Source organism: Eurypyga helias, unplaced genomic scaffold (assembly GCF_000690775.1).
Source record: "Eurypyga helias isolate BGI_N326 unplaced genomic scaffold, ASM69077v1 scaffold27897, whole genome shotgun sequence".
NCBI classification, from domain to species: domain Eukaryota; kingdom Metazoa; phylum Chordata; class Aves; order Eurypygiformes; family Eurypygidae; genus Eurypyga; species Eurypyga helias.
Window position 1 is genome coordinate 22,039 of NW_010260308.1, and position 19,823 is coordinate 41,861.

The 19,823-nt window shown below is 43.1% G+C and overlaps 1 protein-coding gene across 1 annotated transcript in view; it reads left to right on the plus strand.

Annotated features, from left to right (window-relative positions):
• LOC104512140 (filamin-A-interacting protein 1-like) overlaps window positions 1-7,184 on the plus strand; it is a 21,432-nt gene extending 14,248 nt beyond the window's left edge. Inside the window, exons 2-3 of the mRNA XM_010155006.1 lie at window positions 4,750-4,923; window positions 7,002-7,184. Coding sequence (XP_010153308.1) covers window positions 4,750-4,923; window positions 7,002-7,184 — 357 coding nt within the window. The remainder of the gene's footprint in view (window positions 1-4,749; window positions 4,924-7,001) is intronic.
• Window positions 7,185-19,823: the final 12,639 nt, after the last annotated feature.

The following is a 19,823-nucleotide window of genomic DNA, read 5'->3' on the forward strand; positions in this document are numbered from 1 at the left end:
CACAGCACTGTGTCCAGTTCTGGTCCTCACAATTCAAGAAAGACATGGGCAGGCTGGAGGCAGTCCAAAGGAGGACGGTGAAGAGGATCAAAGGGCTGGAGACCCTGCCCTATGAGGAAAGACTGAAGGAGTTAGCTCTTTTCTCCCTGGAGAAGAGAAGGCTCAGGAGGACCTCATCACAGTGTGCCAGTACTTAAAGGGCAGCTACAAAGAGGACAGGGGTTGTCTGGAGCCACGCAGCAAAGACAAGGGGCAATGGGTGCAAGTTGCAGCAGGAGAGGTTTCATCTCGGCAAAGGAAAGAAAGTTTTTACAGTGAGATCAATCACTGGAACAGCCTCCCCGTGGATGTGGTAGAGTCCCCATCACCGGAAGTTCTCAAGACACAATTAGACACAGTATTAGATGATCTAATCTAGACTTCTTTTCCTGTGAAAGGTTGGACCAGATGATCTTTTAAGGTCTCTTCCAACCTGGGCTGTTCTATGAGTTTGATGGACATGGAGTCTCTAATTAGGCTTTGCTCCTGGAGAAAATGAGTGTGCAAAAACACCTCTCAACATATCTGACCTTCTGTGTTTCTCACCTTGAGTGTTATTTCCAAGAGGTAAAAGTGGCTTTTTCATTAATCTGACTTCATTGCTCCTACTGTTTGGAAAATCAAGTAATTTAGGGCACTTTATTAACAAAAAAGTCTGTTTATTTTCAGGAACCCACAATGTGAACATCATAGGCAGAAAGTTAGCTTGGAGTTGTCTGTATGACAATTTAAGCAATCAAAAAAAGTAAATGTATGTATTTTCTAAATTCTGTCTTGACTTTAAGGAGCTTCTGTAATTGCAGTCTTCTGGACTTACGCAAATAAGTTTCATTGTGTTACAAGCTCTTGCAATATGTGGTCTTCTCATGCTTGGATATTCTTTCTCATCAGAGCACCAACAAAACAAAAAGAACCCAAACCCTCATGACTTGAGATATGTCTTTCCTGTGCCAAACACCATGCTGCTTCTACCAAAACAGCTAACAACTTTCCTCTAGGATTTATATACAAGTTTACTTGAATTTGAAAACTCTTCCTTGTGTTTGTCTCCTAGCTTATGATTTACACTAAACAGCATTGTGCTGTGAGACAAGGGAGGCGCCTTACAGTATGTGTCCATCAGTAGAAACAGCTTGCCAGTACGGTGACCTCTTCTTAGCAATGATCCCCTGCCATCCAGACCTAGGCTAGCTGTACTTCAAAATCTTCCTATGCTGTGGCTTGTTGCTGGCCAAATAAAAGCAAATTTGTTTCCAGTTTATTAATAGCACAAGGCCCCTTTTCTGGTCCAATGCTTCCTAGCAACCCGAGTGTCTGTTTGTTAGTCTGCTTTTCACAAAGTGTTATCATAAGTCCATGGAAACAAAGTACTCTGTGAATTACCCTTGAAAAGATAACGATAGCAGCAATGGCCAAGCCCAGAAAAGGCAGAAGGCACCTTGCCATGCTAATGCGATCCAGATCCTGAGTGTCTGCAGAGCGTGGGGTGCCCAGGAAGGGGTACGTGAGTGGGGAGCTGCCTGTGCCCTGGGGATCATAGAATCATAGAACGGTTTGGGTTGGAAGGGACCTTAAAGACCATCTAGTTCCAACCCCCCTGCCATGGGCAGGGACACCTTCCACTAGACCAGGTTGCTCAAAGCCTCATCCAGCCTGGCCTTGAACCCTTCCAGGGATGGGGCATCCACAGCTTCTCTGGGCAACCTGTTCCAGTGCCTCACCACCCTCTCCGGGAAGAACTTCTTCCTGATATCCAATCTAAACCTCCCCACTTTCAATTTAACCCCATTACCCCTTGTCCTGTCACTACAGGCCCTTGTAAAAAGTCCCCCCCAGCTTCCTTGTAGCCCCTTCAGGTCCTGGAAGGTGCAATAAGGTCTCCCCGGAGCCTTCTCTTCTCCAGGCTGAACAAGGCCAACTCTCTCAGCCTGTCCCCATAGCAGAGGTGCTCCAGCCCTCTGAGCATCTTCGTGGCCCTCCTCTGGACTCGCTCCAACCAGTCCATATCCTTCTGATGTTGAGGGTTCCACAGCTGGATGCAGCACTCCAGGTGGGGTCTCCTGAGAGCAGAGGGGGGGAATCCCCTCCCTCGACCTGCTGGCCACACTTCTGATACTGCCCAGGATACTTTTCTTAGCTGGCAAGTTATAAGCTGTTTTGGGAACTCTCGTTCCCTCCTGCTAGAGTTGCTCCATTTTAATCAGCAATGATTATACACTAATGAGGCTGGAAGAATAGCATGCACAGGGGCTGAGGCACTCGCTGGGAAGAGCAGCGTTCAGTCCCTCCGTCAGCTATCACTGTATTGAATAACCATTGCAGGGACTGGCATCCAGCTCTTCACTCTCCCACGTCATAGAGTTAAATCACCAAGCCCGAGTTGTCTCTGCTCTGCCTGGCCCTGTCAGTGTTTAATTACGCTGTCCACAGCCCAGCATCTTCAACAGGAGAGAATGAACTCCTCCTCCTCCCCTCCCAAACAGCCTGGGGTCTGAGGTGTGCCTGTCCCTGAGGAATGGGATGTATGAGGCCTGAAGCCTTCTGTGCTCAGGACCAAGACAAACTGAGGTTTCAGCGTGCCTGGTTGTGGCCCTTGGTGCATAGGGTGGAAGGGGGCTGCCCCCTCAACCTGCTGTTTTCAGTGTTCCCTTTGCACAGTGCTCTCCCCGAGCACACCCATGGCACAGGACACCTCCTGTGAGGCACACAGAGGGTACACCGAATTCGTTCAGGGCAGGCAGGAGGCAGGTATGGCCCAAAAGCTGTCTCTTCTTGAAAAGCCCTAAAACAACACGTCATAAAACAGTGATCTGTTTATATATATACATACCCCAAAACTCCCATGTTATCCTGAGACTTTTAAAGGGCTTTTTCTTCAGTATAGAAGCGTTGACCTCATAGTAACGAAGACACTAAGATAACTGTTATTTTCACAGAGAGAGAAAAAATTATGTGTTCTCTAACCTGTCTAAAACTTTCCTAAAATAGCATTTTTCCTCTACTTAGAGAGGCCTGTTCTCAGGACGTGATGTAGTGAGGTGTACAGACTGTTTCGGCACTCTTTGGGATTAGCCGACGTGATGCACTTGTAGTTTTGGCATGTATGAGTGATGCATCCTTCCCACACTTGTGCTGAAAAAGCACTCATACCATTCCAGTCGTTATTTGTAACTTGCAGATATTCAAAAAGCTTTTACTTGTAGTTACAGAATGTTGTATAGAATAAGCACTTACAGTTAGCTGCTTAGAATCAGGTTAGTTCTCAGTTGAGTGGCATGATATTTGCCTGAAGATAATTTTTTTTGGTTTATATTCTTGTTATTCTATTTTATTAAAAAATAAAATAAAATAAAATAACCACACCCCCAAAACCTCCCAGAAACTAAAGGGTCTTTGCCATTTCCTGAAATTGGTTCCTTGCTCATTTTAAAATCAGGTGGTTTTGTTAAGCTGCGATGCCTCTGTAGTATTGGGTAAAGATGTAAGATTTTCTACAGGGATAATACAGGATGCCATTATGAACACTGTGGAAAGCATGAAGTGTTGGTCAGTTCATAAATAAATCCTAAGCAGTCATTTCTTACATACAGGCAGGTTTGGTAAGAGATTTTTCCTAAGATATCTGACCCTTTCCTTAGCCCTTCATTTGCTTCCCAGGCTCACATGGGTTGAGTGTCAGAAGGGCAGGTGAGAGAAAAATCTGTGCCTGTACCCTTCTGCCCCCCTCCCCTTTGGGCTTGTAGGAGAGATGCTCTGCAGGGAAACCAGGGAGCTCCTTCATGCCCACTGAAAACTCGTACCTTTAACAGCCCCTCCCCGGATCATGGACTTATAAAACTGCGTTGAAGGACAAGCAAGTGCCCTGTCCCCATTTTACAGGTGGCTTAACAGATGTTGCCAAGTATCATTCGAATCAGAGCTGGAGATTAAGCGTTTGTCAGCAGCGTAGCCCTAAAATGCCCCTTATTCATAACCCAGTGGCCTTGCAGAGCAGTCTCATCATGCCCAGATGCCTGTTCATGCTGCCTGAAACTGGGGGCTCCCACCCAGGGTGAGCAGCAGGAGCTGGGACCCATGCTCCCACAGCCTCAGGACCACCGCTGCTCCCAGGTACAACCCCCTCCGCTGCCGGCAGGCTTTGCTCAGCCTCTGTGGGTCTGCTGCCAGTTATGCCTGTTACCCGACGTCTGCACCGTTTCTAGGGTTTTGTTTAAACAAACAAAAGTTAGAGAACTTCAGTGTAAAAGTTACTTGAGGAGAACATTTAGTCACAAAGTCAGGTAGGGAATGACTAGGAAATACTTGATTCGAGGCCACCTAGGAAATACTAATTCAGCCTGATTCTGCTGCTTGTTCTACTCATCTCCGTACTCCAGTCAGGGAACAGCATGGGCAGTGAGTAGATGAAGTATATGAAGACTGATGATGTTGCCTGGCTGTAGCTGCGACCCAGATAAAAATTCATAGCATTCAGGTGTAATGACAGGCAGGAATAGAATAATTAATGCCTACAAGAACCACATCTGGATTGCGCAGATCATGTTTACTCTGATGTCTACCGACGTTTTTATATTTGCACTGGCAGCCCATCATTCTTCTAATTTATTTTATTTTTGTATATGCAGTCCGTACGGATGAAATGTCCCAGTTATCCCTGTTTTCCCTGTTGGTTACTAGGTCGGCTTATGGTACTGATTTGCAATGTTACAGGCAAGGGAGGATGTGATCCACATGCTGAAGACAGAGAAAACCAAACCTGAAGTTTTAGAAGCTCACTATGGGTCTGCAGCTCCAGAGAACGTGCTCCGAGTGCTACACAGAGATGCCATCCTTGCCCAAGAAAAGTCTATAGGGGAAGATGTTTATGAGAAACCAATTTCAGAGGTAAAGACGTCTTGATTGACATTATTACATCTGTGCAGGGGCAATCATAACCAGAAATAAGACTCCACGTACTTTGTCTGTGTACAAAGCATGAGAAAGGATAATGCAGCACTTGTGCAAATGACAAGAAATTGAAGAAAAATTGAATATTTGTGTTCACTCAACCACAGAATAAATTGTAAGCAAAATCGCTGGGTTTGAACACAAACAATAAAGAGCTTGTATGCTCCTTAGGGCTGGTGCTGTAAAGTGAGAACAAAATCTTTGGGTATTACATTTCTGTTTTTTACATTCCTTTCAATTATAGTCTCCAACCTTTACTGCCTACAGCATTGGTAAGCACTCTGATTTTCTTGGCATACCAGAGCACTATCATGTGGGTAGTTAGGAAAAGGAGACCTTCAGAGATTGACTTCGACCATATTTATGACATCATAAATCCGTAATCATTTTATGCCACTTAAGCTCTAGGACTGCAAAGTCAGTTCAGCCCCTAAAGGACACCTGTAGGACTTGATCTCTTGCTTTAAAATCTAAGCAATAAATGAATGTAGAATAGACCTGGGAATGTCTGAGGCCAGCGAGAATGCCAAAATAAGCAGCCACTGCTTATGTTTATAGTTTTATAACAGTCCAGGACATGGATAGAGGGCACGCAACAACATACAGTATAATATACTGTAGTGCCTGTCCAACTCTTCTTAATTCCTCCTATTAGAACTTTCCCACCAGGAATTGTGTCTACTATGGGATAACTTTATACTGTGTATTCTCATTGAAGCGTTTTCTGGAGTTTTTCAAATGATGATAAATAAGGAAATCAAACATTAGCATTTGGGAGCATGCTTGAAATACTCTCAAACAAGATTAAAAGAGTTTAGCAGGACTAAAGAAGCTGATAGTTTGACAGGGACATCAGAGTAAAACTTTTGTCATGTGCAGGTCCACAGGGGTTATGTTGGAGCCAAAATAGGGTGGTGACAAAATGTCATAAGTGTAAAAGATCTGCTCTCAAAGGCAGAATCCAACCTGGCTCCTTTAAAAAATGCCATGACTGGTTTACTTCGACGGCCATGATCAACTTCTGGAGAGCAAACTGCTTTGGTCCTCTCTATTTCCCTCAGTTGCTGAGGCACCCTGTGAAACAGCAACTGCCCAGTGCTGCTGGGGCTGAGGAAGATGGGATTCCCACAAGAATCCCTGGGCTGGGGTTAGGCAAAGCAGGCTTTGCCATGCTGGGGGTAGGCAAGCAGAGAAGCACCAGGGCTGCAGGCTGCTTTGGCGGGGAGGAGGATGGAGTTTGTTGTCTGCTCCCAAGGAATAATGAGAGGAGCACCATGAATAGCTGTGGTGGCTTGGGTGTGCCCTGGCAACTTTTTAGACATGCCTCCCTGTCCATGAAGACTGGCATGTTTCATTAATTAAAATGGCCAGAAGATAAAAAAATGTAAAGTGTTGCTAAGAAAGAAAGAGACATTTTGGTCAAAAAAACAGGCTGAGGGGAAAACCCTGCAGCTTATATTGGATTGTATTTGGTAACGTAAAACTGAATCTGTGCTGAATCTGAATAGTTTAGACTTTTTATCTCAGCAGTCCTAGAGGTGTGTTGAGGACGTGTAACACACATTTCAGCCTTGAGTTTACAGCTTAGGCTACTCATGTAGGTGTCTAGTCCCCATATAGGCCCATGAAGTCAGGCTCCTGGGGTCTCAGGTCATATATCCTGCCCTGGCATTTGCTACAGCTTTCCTCGTGTGAAATGAGGGGAGCATGCACAGCACCTCACGACAGAGGAAATTTTGCACTGCAACAATATTATTTGTTACCCTAAAACTGAGCAAAGTTCTGTCCTTTGTGTATCTGAGAACCCCGCAAATGTTTATTGCAAACACGCCGTCCAAAGAAATCATTACTTTTACAGGACAGTTACTCTTATTTCTAGTCACTGCTTTATGTAAAGCCCAAGACATAAAATTATGGGACTTGCATTTACCAAACACAACATTGTTGGTTAATAAATCAGATGAAGTAAGCAAGAAGACCTTTAAAACAGTCTATTCTCCTTTCCTACAATCCAGCTGGACAGACTTGAAGAAAAGCAGAAAGAGACGTATCGGCGCATGCTGGAACAGCTCCTGTTGGCAGAAAAGTGCCATCGCCGCACAGTTTATGAGCTAGAAAACGAGAAACATAAACATACAGATTACATGAACAAGAGCGATGACTTTACCAACCTCTTGGAACAGGAGCGAGAGAGGTGAGTACCTGAGACGGTGCAAAGGGTATCCCCGGTGTCCCCACGCTTGCCAGTTCAGCAGTGACATGGCCTGGTATTTTCTGTGTTTAAATGACACTAAACTCCCATGTAAACCATTTGTAAGAGCTGGTCCGCTCATGTTATTAGTAAGTACATCGCTGTGCAAGTCCAGAGCTGGAGGAGTACCACTGAATGTTCCTGTAGTGCGCGCTTGAATTAAGAAACAAGTTTCTTCTGAATTACTCGTGCCCGTTTTGGGTTCGCCTCCTGGTAGCTTCTGATCAGATGTTATTTACGTTGGCTTAGGCTGGGGCTGGCTTGCTCAGCCAAGCACCGCATTTTGTGAGGGATGGGGCCCCGTTTGTCACAGCAGGAGGACAGGGTAAGGAAAACCATGACATGTATTAGGATACTGGCAGACAAGTGGTAGGGATTTTGCCATGCCCTTCACATTTAGACTTGCAAAGTCACAAACCACTGGCATTATTTTTCATATTTTTGAAGCCGCATGCCTCAGGCAAGATCTACGTTCCCCTGGAAGAAAATATTTTCCTGTTTAATGGAACGTGCCCAGCCTGTGCTGGACTGTCTGCAGTGTTTATCTCACAGCCTCATACGCTCCAGGTTTTTTTCCAAGTGCTTGTCCTCCTTGTGGGAGTAATTTGTTCTCCGAGTCTCTACAAAAAGAAAGAGCACCTACCTTGGGTGAAGAATGAGCATTCAGCTTTTCAATATGAAATTTTCATGCTCATACCAAACTGCTTGGAATCAACCCACAGTGTTTTGGGTTTAGTTTTTGGGGGTTTTTTTTAATGCTCTGAGAAAAATACTTAAAGCAAGTTCAAAGAAGAAATGCTTTTGAGGAAACCACAGTCTGGTGGCAGACACTTGCAAAAAGCCAGGAGCTAAATTGTTTAGTGTATTTCCTAAGCCCAGTTCAGCACCAGCTTTGAGTAGGTGGCACATGAGCTGCAGTGACCGTATTTCCTGATTTAATAGCTGCTGGTTTTCTGTCTCTGCATTTTCCTGGGTTGATTGGCAAACTTTAAAGGACAAAAATGCTTCTGCATCTTAGCAATCTGATTCTCTTAGCAGAAAATAAAGAATTTGTATTTCCAAGTAAGGAGCAATTTCACATCTGATTCTCATAGAGGCCTTTTTTCCTCTATGCTGTGTATCTGTGTACGTGTGGACTGGACATGCAGGAAACTAAAATGCTATAAAAGTACAAGTGGTATTAAAACACCTTTTCCTTTTGTCTTTACATTTTATATTCACTTTAATTTAACAGTCATTGGCTTCTTATTATTCCAGCTCAACTCATGTAGGCCACTAAATAGCCTAAGATTTTGATCTGTTTTGAACTGACTTCATTCAATGAATTGGATAAAAAGCTTTGTCTCAGATTACTACTACTGAGATGTTGAGTCCTATGTCTGTGGGCATTTTCTCATATTCTTCCTGCTCTTTCGTGTCTTTTCAACTTCAGGTTTTCTGCACTGTGCAATTTTTGGAAAACAGCAATAAAAAAAGGACAGTTTGAGTTTGAACTTCTATTGAAAGCAGATCTTTAAGACAACTAAACCCACCAGCTTTAGTCGCCAGTGGCTCTGTACTGGTGGCTGCGGGGGAAGAACTGCAGTGCTGAAGCCCTTTTGATTTATGTTGAGTGACACCAGAAACCTGATGTTTGCTACTTAATCCACTTTGTTTGTCTAAGGCACTAATGAGAATATTCGTTTCAAGTTTAGTAGCGACCAAGCAGAGAGAAAGAACATGGCATGTAGCTAAACATAGAAAACCAGGCATGCACGTCCCTTCCTCTTCAGGGTCTTCCTCCCATATCACTTGCAGATTAACAAGATTAACAAAATCAGGATGGGAGGGAAACCACTCGTTAGTGTGTCATCTTAAATGATCTCAACTCCTCATCTTCGTTTCCTGAGGGCGCATGAAACTGAGGCTGCACCCACATCTTTGTAGGCATTAAAAACTGGAAGTAGGATGGTTTGAGGGCTTTATTCACATAGAAAGAGGGAGTGATGGGTCGACTTGTGAGGAAAGACCCACAGTGGCAATCAACAATAGATTTTTGTCAGAAAGAAAGATTTTGTAGTGGAAGATTAAGTTACAATAGGTCAAAACATACAAAAACCCTCCCAGGCTCAATCTGCATATCGGGACAGAGAACTGACCTGCCCAAAGGCAGCTCTCGGGCTCCTGCCTATACATTTTTGTTTTATAAGTACCTCTCTCTCTATAATTTGTTTTACAGTGGTGCTTTGAGGCCCGAGAGTTATTTTATTAAAAGCTGAACAGACTTGTAGTCTCCATGAAAAAGGGACACGGAGGTGAACTTTGCCCGTCAGCCACACTGCTGCACTCAGTTATAATGTTAATGAGACAGGGTGAGCAGGAGGAAGAACAGTCCTGTGGGACAGCCACCTCACAGCAATCCAGTACAATGACAGCAGTAATAATTTCTGCCCTGGATCTGAGTATGTAATTTCTTTCCTCACAGTGTTTTACCAATCTTTCCGAACCATTGTTGTGCACAACAGCTTTTAGAGGCCACATCTACTTTTGCTGTCCTGTGAAAGTTTGAACAAGATAAAAAGGGAAATTCTTTTGGAGCAGAAATATGCCTCAGTTCTAATGTATTTCTGGCACTCACTTAATGTATTTACTTTGGAATACTTTTTTGCATATACTTTCATGCATTATCTCTAATCCATCCGCAACCTGATAGGAAAGCAAACAGTCCCTATAAGGGACTAATTATTAGGCCAGCCTTGCACAGGAAGGAACAGGAAAACTTTGTTTTTTCAAGAATAATTATGCATGGAAAGCATAAAAAAGAGAAAATTGTACACAGGAATATTCAAATATAGTAGACAGCGAGGAGGGTAATGGAGAAAGCTGGAGGGCCTGACTGTTGGTGTTGGCTGCAACTAAGCTGTAGAAAGGCTGCAGAAAAGTTTGGCATGTTACAGGAAAAGAGTAGTGACAACTGTTTGCCGGACGGAGATGAACGAAATCTGTACTTTTAATGGAAGGTACTTCTACAGACATAGTGGCTGGAGTGTTTTGCAGGCCCCCTCAGAGACCTTTGGTGGCAGATGGTGGGATAAGGTGTCTCTGGTCTGGCAGGTGGGGAATGAGGGGTCAGACTGGAGCTGCACCAACAATGTGGGATGCAGTGGGCACCTGAAGAGCAGGAGGCCACGCAGCAGCAGCCACAATGATCGAGCTGGTCCTCCCAGCACGGGCACCCTCCTGGTCTTCAGCCACGCTTTGGAGAGTGAGCTGGCAGCATGAGCTGGGACACCGGCTGAGGGGCTACAGCTGAACCAGCTATTGCCACTTCCCTACCCCGAAAAGCTCTGTTCTGCCTAGTCCCAGTCCTCCCACCTCTTCTGGGAACTGCGGGAGGGGCAAAGGAAGAGAAATCATTAAGATCAAGGATAAACTTTTTAATTTGATTAGCAGGGTGACCCTTGTATTTGACCAGCAGGTGTTCCACTTCTGGTGGAAAGTGGGAGAGCTCCGTGTAACTTGGCACTTCAATCGACCTAAGAGATGAGGTTTAAAATCCTGGTGTTTTTAGAGGTGCTAATCTCTCAACAATTTGTCTTGTACTCTTCTCTTAATGCAGTTTGTTGACAGCACATTTTGCTGCTATTAAAAGCACTGGAAAGCTCTCATTGATTTTATTGGTTCAGAAACAGCTTGTGGCGAGGACCACTGAGCCAGGCCTGCAGGACGGATGGCAGAAACAGCCTGAAAGCCTTCAAAAACGGGGGGAGGACGGAGTTCCTTTCATATGCAGGGGACATGGTTTGTCAATAGAGTGTTCGATGTGGCAGAAAGGCTTTGTTGGAGCTTGTTAAGGGAGATCTGTGCAACCTTTTTGTGAGCAGTTTGATCATTTCCAGCACGATCCCCAAGACTGCTGAGACTCTTTTACCCCACCACACAACGTGTCAGGAAATACACACCCAGGATCTAATGTACCTGTGTTCTGTATGAAAGCATATATATATATATGCATATATAAATGTTTAGTCACATATTATTGTAAGGCTTCATTGAAATTATAAGGTTTTTTAATCGTCTCTTGCTTTCCTTGCTGCAGCTTCAAATTATTCTTTACAACCGCAGCAACAGCGTTCCCAGTGCACTGAAGCATTTCGCGTTTTCCTCAAAGGCAAGGCCGGGGATTCAGTCTGTACTTCCTAAGAAGTGCCCTGCTAAATCTGGTTTTAGTTAAACCCTCTTTTTGAAGTACATGGCCATAATTAGATCTGCTTAGAGGAGACAGCAGGACTGTGACCCCAGATCTTTCCTCCACAAAGTTTCCTTTCAGCCTTCGCGTAAAATTGTCTCCTCTCTGTCTCCCCCATCGCAGCACCCCCATCAAGGAATGCACTGGCAAGTCCCTCGGAGGTCTGTGATAATACATTCCTCTCAGCTTGGGTCATCCTGGCACCGAGATGCTCTTGGCTGCTCCGCTGGTGATGTAATTCTGGGCCCGCATCACCTGCAAAGGAAACCGATCTGCGAGCAATAAAGCACACAGCCGTCCTGAAACAAAAACGGGGGTGTTGGTCTTAGCAAGTTTTTTAAACCTTACTCCCTCCCATCTCCCTTTTTGCATTTCTGCTTTTATTAACAAAGCTCCCCTTCTCCCTTTTCCCACGAGACGGCAGCACCAAGCCTTTCATTGGGAAGGGCTTGCCTTTTTGTTTCCCTTCATTTCATGGACCCGAGCAAGCGTAAAGGCTGGAGTGTGACATAGCTTGGAGATTCTGTGTGCGTTACCTTTTCCAGTTTGCATTTTCTCTTGATTTTTATGGAGACTGTAAAATAAAGAAGCTGGCAGGAAGACAGCGAGGCAGCGTATCCATCAGTCAATTATTTGTTTAGAGAACAATCAAGCCAAAAGGATGAAGTGTTCAGGGCTAATAAATCCCTGCGATTTACCCATTTAAGGCCAAATTCTGTGGTAAGAATAGCCCCATACAGAGATATTGGGGTGAGGTGTATGGTGCAAACATACAGCACAGATTTTGGCCTGTAACTCTGTAATCGGTGATTCCTTTAAAGTCTGGAAATTAAGTTACTCTACATAAAGTTTTTTTGCTATTATTTTTCTCCAAGAGTCCTTAGCCATATTTGTACTCTGACTTTTTTCTCATATGGTGATTGATTCTGCGTCCTGGTTTCCAAACTGTGACCAAAAAAAAGGAAGAGCTGGCCCGATGGGACTGTGGGAATTCACCACTGCCTACAGTAGTTACTCATCTTACCGCACATTACTGGCCGTAGCAGAGCACTGAGTCACTCTCTGTCTACTTTTCAGTAAGTGCATCTCTAAACTTTCAATCTTATAATGTAGAAGATGAGGGCAACAGTGCAGTTTTTATTCTTTTCATTTAGGCTGACATGCTATCTGTGTCGTTTGGAAACACTGGCTGTTTTCTGTCAGTGTAATATATTCACAGGATCACAGATCACAAATTCTGTGGTAGTCTATTGACAGAAATAAATGAAAAAACCTGGCAATGACAAATACCATTTCTGCACAGTAAAGTAAATCGGAAGGTCATCCATGTTGCAGGTCCTGTTTTACAGCCCTAGTTGAGTGCAAGGCAGGGACTGCTCAAAGTTTATGCTTTAGCTAATGAATCTGGTCCCAAGTTCCAACAAAACGGCTCCAAAGGTAATTTAAAAACGAGAGAACAAACAGCCACATCGGCCTGTGGAGAAACAATATGAAAGTACTGCGAGTCTTACACAATGCGAGGCTTGCCATGAGCTGGGACTGATCCAAACCCATCTCTTCACACTTGGATAGTCCTCAAAACTGTCCAGTCTTGCAGCCACCTCTGGGATTATATAAAATGGCATCATGTGTTGTTTCAGCTATTCTTCCAAAATTATTTCTAAGTAGGCATCAGCTTCACAGCCCTTGAGAGAGAATTATTATACAAAACTATATGTAGTTCATTATTCCTAGCAAGTTTGCTTGCTAAAATCATCAATTCAAATGCTCCCAGGGTCAGACGGGGGGAAAAAATGACTTCATTCAAAATGTACTCACGAACCCAAACTCTGTCCAGGGTGCAATAGGTAACAATTTTAACATTTAAGGGGCCTTTGGCATGTTTCAGAGTTATTATACTACTGAAATAAATGTCAGTTCACAGCTCTACTGAGGCCATCTTTTTAAGTTGTCATTTTTTTAGGCAAAGAAAACAAGAACTGAATCAGGGTCATGTAGGGAACCTCATTCAGAAAGATTAGAAACAGGCTTTGGTTGAAGTGCCAGATTTCAGTGAATTTCTAAGAAGATCTAGATAGATGCCACTTATTTACAAGTCTAACACATTAACAGGCACTCAGGCTTGAACATGTTGGGTATTTGCTCAACGTTAAGTTTACCTGTGCAGAGAGGCAGACTGATTAGTGAAGTATATGACTTACTGTTTTGATTAATGCCCTACAAGTAGTCAAGACCTGTTCTAGGTGGTGAGATAACTTCCACTAAGCTGTGTGAAGAACTGCAAGACGTCATCTGACTTGGTGGGGGTTATTCTGACTATGTCGATGAAGCTTTACTAACCCTGAACAGATGTAACGCTTTTTCCATCTTCTTTCCCAAAAAGGAATCATGCTTCCCTTCTCATTCCTGCAGTACCTCCACCCGCAGTGGAGAATACCAATAATGAGTTTTATATTTGCATCATTTCAGTTTTAATTTCTTTTTCAGGCTTACGTGGGGAAAAATCTTAAGGCAGACAAAAATCCCAGGGGGTGCAAAAACCCAAACTAAACATTCTTGTGAAATTTGCCAAAGCTTATGAAAATGTGAGGGGGAAGAAACGCAGAACAGAAAATGTATAATTCAGCACATATTTGTAAAGCGTCTGTGATTATAACATTGTGTTGCCATAATTAGTGTTTTGACTGATTTTTAAAAAACTCATTAAAAAATGCTGGTTTGGGTGTATGATAATCATTATAAATGTCATCAAAGAAAATCTGGTGTCTTAATTCACAAGACCAGCTGGTCAAAAAACATATCAAATATCCGTGTGATTATGCCATTCACCTGGACCATGGCAGATGGGATCCGAACCCACCTCTCTGGGGCCTTCCTGGTCATGTCATCGGGTCCCTTGGGGTGTCTCTTCCCACATTTCCTGGCTAAAACTGTACCACTTTTACAAGTCACTTACATATTTTTGAGTCCTTTTCACCAAAGGGGTGAAAATCTTCTTGTAGATCAGTGCCTGGGTATTCATATTCCCCCAGACGCAGGAATTCATGGAGCCAGGTCTCTCCACCTTCTGAAAAGTGAGGATTTTTCACCTGTTGGCTTGGTGAATGATGCCAAGATATGGTCCTCTCTCTCGGCTGCTTTTCTTAAAAGGACAAAGAGGGAAATGAAATTACTTATTCAAGATGAACAAATGTTTCACTGACATCCACATGAAACATTTTGTCCCTTGAATAAGGAAGAAAAATAAAGCTTTTTTTTAATTCTTTTTATAATTACTTATTGAATTTTTGGTTCAGCTATGGAACTGAAAAATCAGTTACTCACATAGCTCTGTTATCCAGTTGCTTATGTTAGAGAATGAGTAATAGTAACGCAGCTGAATATGTAATGCCCTAATGAGAAAAGATAAAGAAATGAGCAGAAAATAAGGGTAAATTATAGCAGAGTGAGAGCAGTGTTTTTCTGGTGATAGCACTTATGTCATAGGTGAAAAAGTGTCTCTTGGTGACAAGTATGTATATCACAGCATGAAAGTTCCTGTACAGTTCCGTTTAAAATGTTTATTTTCAGAGGAACTGGAAAGGGATAGACATATTCATCGTTTAACTATCAGGCTTTTCCTAGATGACTTAACTTCTTTCAAAATGATGCATAGCTTTCCACATTTTTTTTTTCATTTTGCAGATTACAGGCTGGGGTACATCCCTGGTTTCCAAAAACAGTCGGGGCAAAACAGTGTCCGTCCAGGTGAAAGGCAGGCGGGTGGTGCGGAGGACAGGGCATTGCCGCTGGCAGTCACTGCGCAGCTCAGGCTTTGTGAGCGCTGCTGATCCTACAAGGGAGCAGAGTGTGTCCTGGTTTGACTGGCACATGTCCGCACCTGAGAGAGCAAGCGCTGTCGGTCCAACTTGCTTTCGGTGGCAAGCACTGTTGCTTTGTGCCCCTCATGAGCACGCTGAGCTCTCTACACCCAGCTTCTTCAGGTCCTCTGAAGTAACCAAGCCGTAAAAATGCCAACCCAATGCTGCATTTTATGGGCATGAAGCTGGCGTTGTTGCGATTCCTTTGAAGTCCGTAGAGCTCTTCTTGATTAATGGAATTAATGAGAATCAGGGTAGGGGCTCTGAAAATGTTAAAATAGAGTGTGTGTGTGTATGTACCTGTAGAAGTGTACATATATGCATATATACATGTATTACATATACCAGTTCGTTGAGTGGAGATACAGCTCCTGGATAAGAGTTTTCTCTCCAGCAAAATAACTTATCAACAATATTTCTTTCCTGTAAGATTATATTTTAATATAATTCTATATGCATTTTTGGTTATTATAATAATTTATTACTGTACTAGTTTTATATAGTTTCTACAGCCAAATAACACCTTTGTATTTTGAATTATTTTTGGTCGGCATTGCCTATAGATTCCACCAAGGAGGCTGTAAGCTTTTCCAAACTGATTTTGCTGCTCTTTGTGTGTGAGGAATCATTTGCACTTATGTCACTGTTATGTTTTTTGAAATAATAGTGATTTTTAAGCAAGGATGCTCGGTGGAAGTTAACAGCTGACAATCAAATGCCTTATCAGAAAACAACAGAGCCAGGACGCATATGCTCTGCAGTTATTCACAGTGCAACACAGGCATGGCAGAAAGAAATTTTAGGGCAAGCAAAGGCAAGAAGAGCACGTTCGAATTCACACTTACTGTACGAAACTGGGAAATGGCATATGAGGATGTGGTGTGACAGCCAGGATTACTCAGTGCTGGTGGTGTTAAAATCTATCAGTCTCTCTTCAGTTCATAAAAGCAGCCACTGACTGCTCTTTTAAAGCATTTGAAAATTTTACTGAGGATCCATTATTTGCTAAATCACCGAATTTGGTGCTCAAAGGAAGTCATGTTTAAAAATCAAGAAGGAATCTTCATAAGATTGTTTCTTTTTCTCTGCTTTTATATGTGTGTCTTGTTTTACCCTTATGTCAAGCTGTGACTGAGGTGGCCAAATATGATATGAACCAGTGCACACAGCCTGTATTTCTAAGAAAATCGGAGACCCTGAATTGATGTAGATGGAGTTTTTGTACTGAGTTGTTATATTTTATAGTCTTCATGCAGACTCTTGCTCTCAAGCTGCATTGCTGTGGTACAGCTGTGTGAGCTTTTCCATGCTTGACTAGCCCAGTGCGTGCAATTATATGATTATATTATATGATGCTGCTTCCTAAATACAGATTTTAAACCTCTTCACTCTTTTTTTTTTTAACATTTCCCCATGTTTGAGTCCCTGTCGTGGTGACTCCAGACACCATCACTTGGGTTGCTTGGTGCTAAAACAACGCAGCAATCCTGTGCAGCCTGTTCTCTCTCATTTTTCCTACCCACTTGTTTTATTTGCTCTGTCAAATAGGTTATTTCAGTGGTGTATCAAATGGGAAGCAGCAAGGGGGACCATCTTTAGTTTTAGGTGTGGGACTCGGGTGCCTTTCAGTCCCAGTCCATCACTGGATCACCTTGCTTCGAGGGGTCAGTGTGAAAAAGCACAAAAGAACAAGAAGCCCAGAAACAGAACTGATGGAACTGGAAGGTAAAGGGTGAGGAATAGCAAAGAGGCAGGGGGGATGGGGGTCACAAGACAAAGAATATGGGGAGTGAATCTGAATTAAGAGGTTGATAAGAACAGAGGGAGTGGTGAGGGAAACTAGCTGTTGGCAAAAGCAGAGCACTGTAGAGCCTTCCAGGCCAATGACAGAATGAAGAAAGGTGGTGAAGGGATGAAGGTGTAGGAGAGACTGAGCTGCAAGCAGAAGACCTAGAAAGGAAAAATACAGCAAAAATGAAGCAGAAGGCATGACACTTATGACGTTCCTTGATGTAGTATAGCACAGGCACTGGGACTGCCCAGAACTTGTTTGCACCAACATACAATGAACTTCAAGGAAAAAAGTAATTCCGCCCTGATTTTCAGGTTCCAGTAAGGGAATAGTCACCACTGTTGTTACTTATTGTCACACTTAGAAATGTGACCCTTACCTCTAGATGCAGTATTTCTGTTCCATAAACCCACATTCGGAGAAGTCAGGTGAGGGGGAGGCAGCAGAAAGGGCAACAACAGAGAGCCAGCTGCCAGTAGAACAAAAGCAGCACACAGGTGACAATCCGTCTGGATTAATTCATGTCCCAGATCCAGCTTGAGCATAAGAGGCCCAGACCCTGCCAAAAACACTTAAGTCTCTCTTGGTAAGCTGAGAAGAGGCACAGCTCTCACTGCACTCAAAGCCTCAAGCTCACTCCTCTGAGTCATTTTTCCACACGAACACTTAGCCCATCAAAAGTGCATAATTTAGAAAAACAAGGGGGGAGACCAGAGCAGGTAAAGGTGGCATTAGTGGGGCGCTCTGGTGAAGCACGGATACGTGAAGCAGCCAACGCTGAAAATGGCAGGTCCTCAGGGAGCAGCAAGGAACCATTCTGCCATGTGCACTTATGTCACTATGACATTTTTTAAAATAATAGTGATTTGTAAGCAAGGATGCTCAGAGGAAGTTAGCAGCTGACAACCAAATACCTGATCAGAAAACAACAGGGCCAGGATGCATACGCTCTGCAGTTATTCACAGTGCAACACAGGCATGGAAGAAATTTTAAGGCAAGCAAAGGCAAGAAGAGCACGTTCGAATTCACACTTACTGTATGAAACTTCTTTGAGGTCCTGGACACCTCTTCCCCTGACTCCAGAGATACTTTGGTCAAAGGCCCACAGCCTGCTTCTATGACAGTGTTGGTGCTTATTCACAAAATAATGATCAAATCATCCTCTAAAATAGTTTCCTTGATGTAAACAGCTCCTACTTCAGCTGTAATCCCTTTTACTTCAGGGAATCCCACCAGTATTGGAGACACTGAGCTTTCCCAGATACCAAAAGGATGCAGACAAGTGTTAAGAAGGCAGAAAACCAGAAGGGGGGAAGGGGGAAGTGGAAAGGGAAAACAAAGCCAGAAATGCTTTCGTTAAACTTTAGAATCATGCTTCCATAAAAGGCAGCAGATCCTAACGTAGGGCAGTTTGCATGCTGCAAATAGAAAAAGAATTTAAAATCTAGGCAGCATGACTTGTTTAGAAAGATCTGAGGAGCAATAAAAAAGCCTGTGTGCAAATGTGCCTGCGTGCGCACGGTTTCTTTAACAGCTGGATGGAACAACCTGTTTTAAATAAGAGCAAAGGTGAACAAAGCCAGTTGTCAGTGCAGCTTACCAAATGAACTTTTTTAGCGTGCATGACGTATGCCACATAAAATGTATTGCCTGAGATATAACAGCACAGAGTCCTGTAGTCTTTTTCTCAGGCTTTTCCTACAAAGTCATGTTTCAAGAATTTGCTGTATTTGCCTTCATTATTTATTTGTCTCCAAAAGGCCCGATGGATCACCTTGTTCACTGTATCTTCAGCACCAAATTAAAATCAGCCTCTCCCCTCTCTCATTTGTCAAAGTTTTCATGTCCTATCAGGATGCCACTGAATTCATTAACATGTTACGCTCAGCGTAGGCAACTGGCTAAGGAGAAAGTGGAGGACAGGTCTGACTTGCCAAATAAGTTTGACTTAGCAAAAAAAGGGAAAAAACCCTCAAACAAAATAATGATGCTTTGAAAGTTTTATGAACAAAAAAATTTGCCTGGCAAACAACACAGTGTATGTTTCAATGTATGTCAGTAAACACAAATTTAGGAAAAGTTTTGTTTTGTACAAACAGAAACATTTGGGCTTTTCATAACATGTTAGGGAACTTGAGAGAGTTGCCTTGTCTATAAATGTTACGTATGTTTCTGCACTGATGATAAAGAGCCAATGGAGACCAGGGTGGTCTGCTGGAAAGGTTACAGAACCCTGTTTGCAGAGAAATTTATAATCAGGCAATCATTTGTTACAAGTCTCTAAGATCCACAAGAGGAATCCATCGCTGTGCAGAGTTTAGGGAATTTTTAAAGAGAGCAACTTATCAAAGAAATGTGTAGTCTATTAGCACATCATTAAATAGTTAAACCAATTCCTTCTTTTGCTTCCCAGTTACTCTCCCCTATAGCAGACAGCTATGCCAGATGCACGTTACAATTTCTGACTTCAGAGGTGAGTTAGAATTTGGGATTCCTACCTATTCCCTGCCCTGCTTTTATTTCTTGGTGTTTTTCTTACCTGACCATACAATGCTGCAAGTGCTGCTTTACTCAGGAATGCATTTCTTGGGCTGCTTCATCCCAATGAAAACATAAACTGAAGGATTCCTGAAATTCTGGGGAGAAAGTTAGATTTTCCCAGCCTTTGATGTGACTTACAAGTTGTCATGGTTTAACTCCAGCTA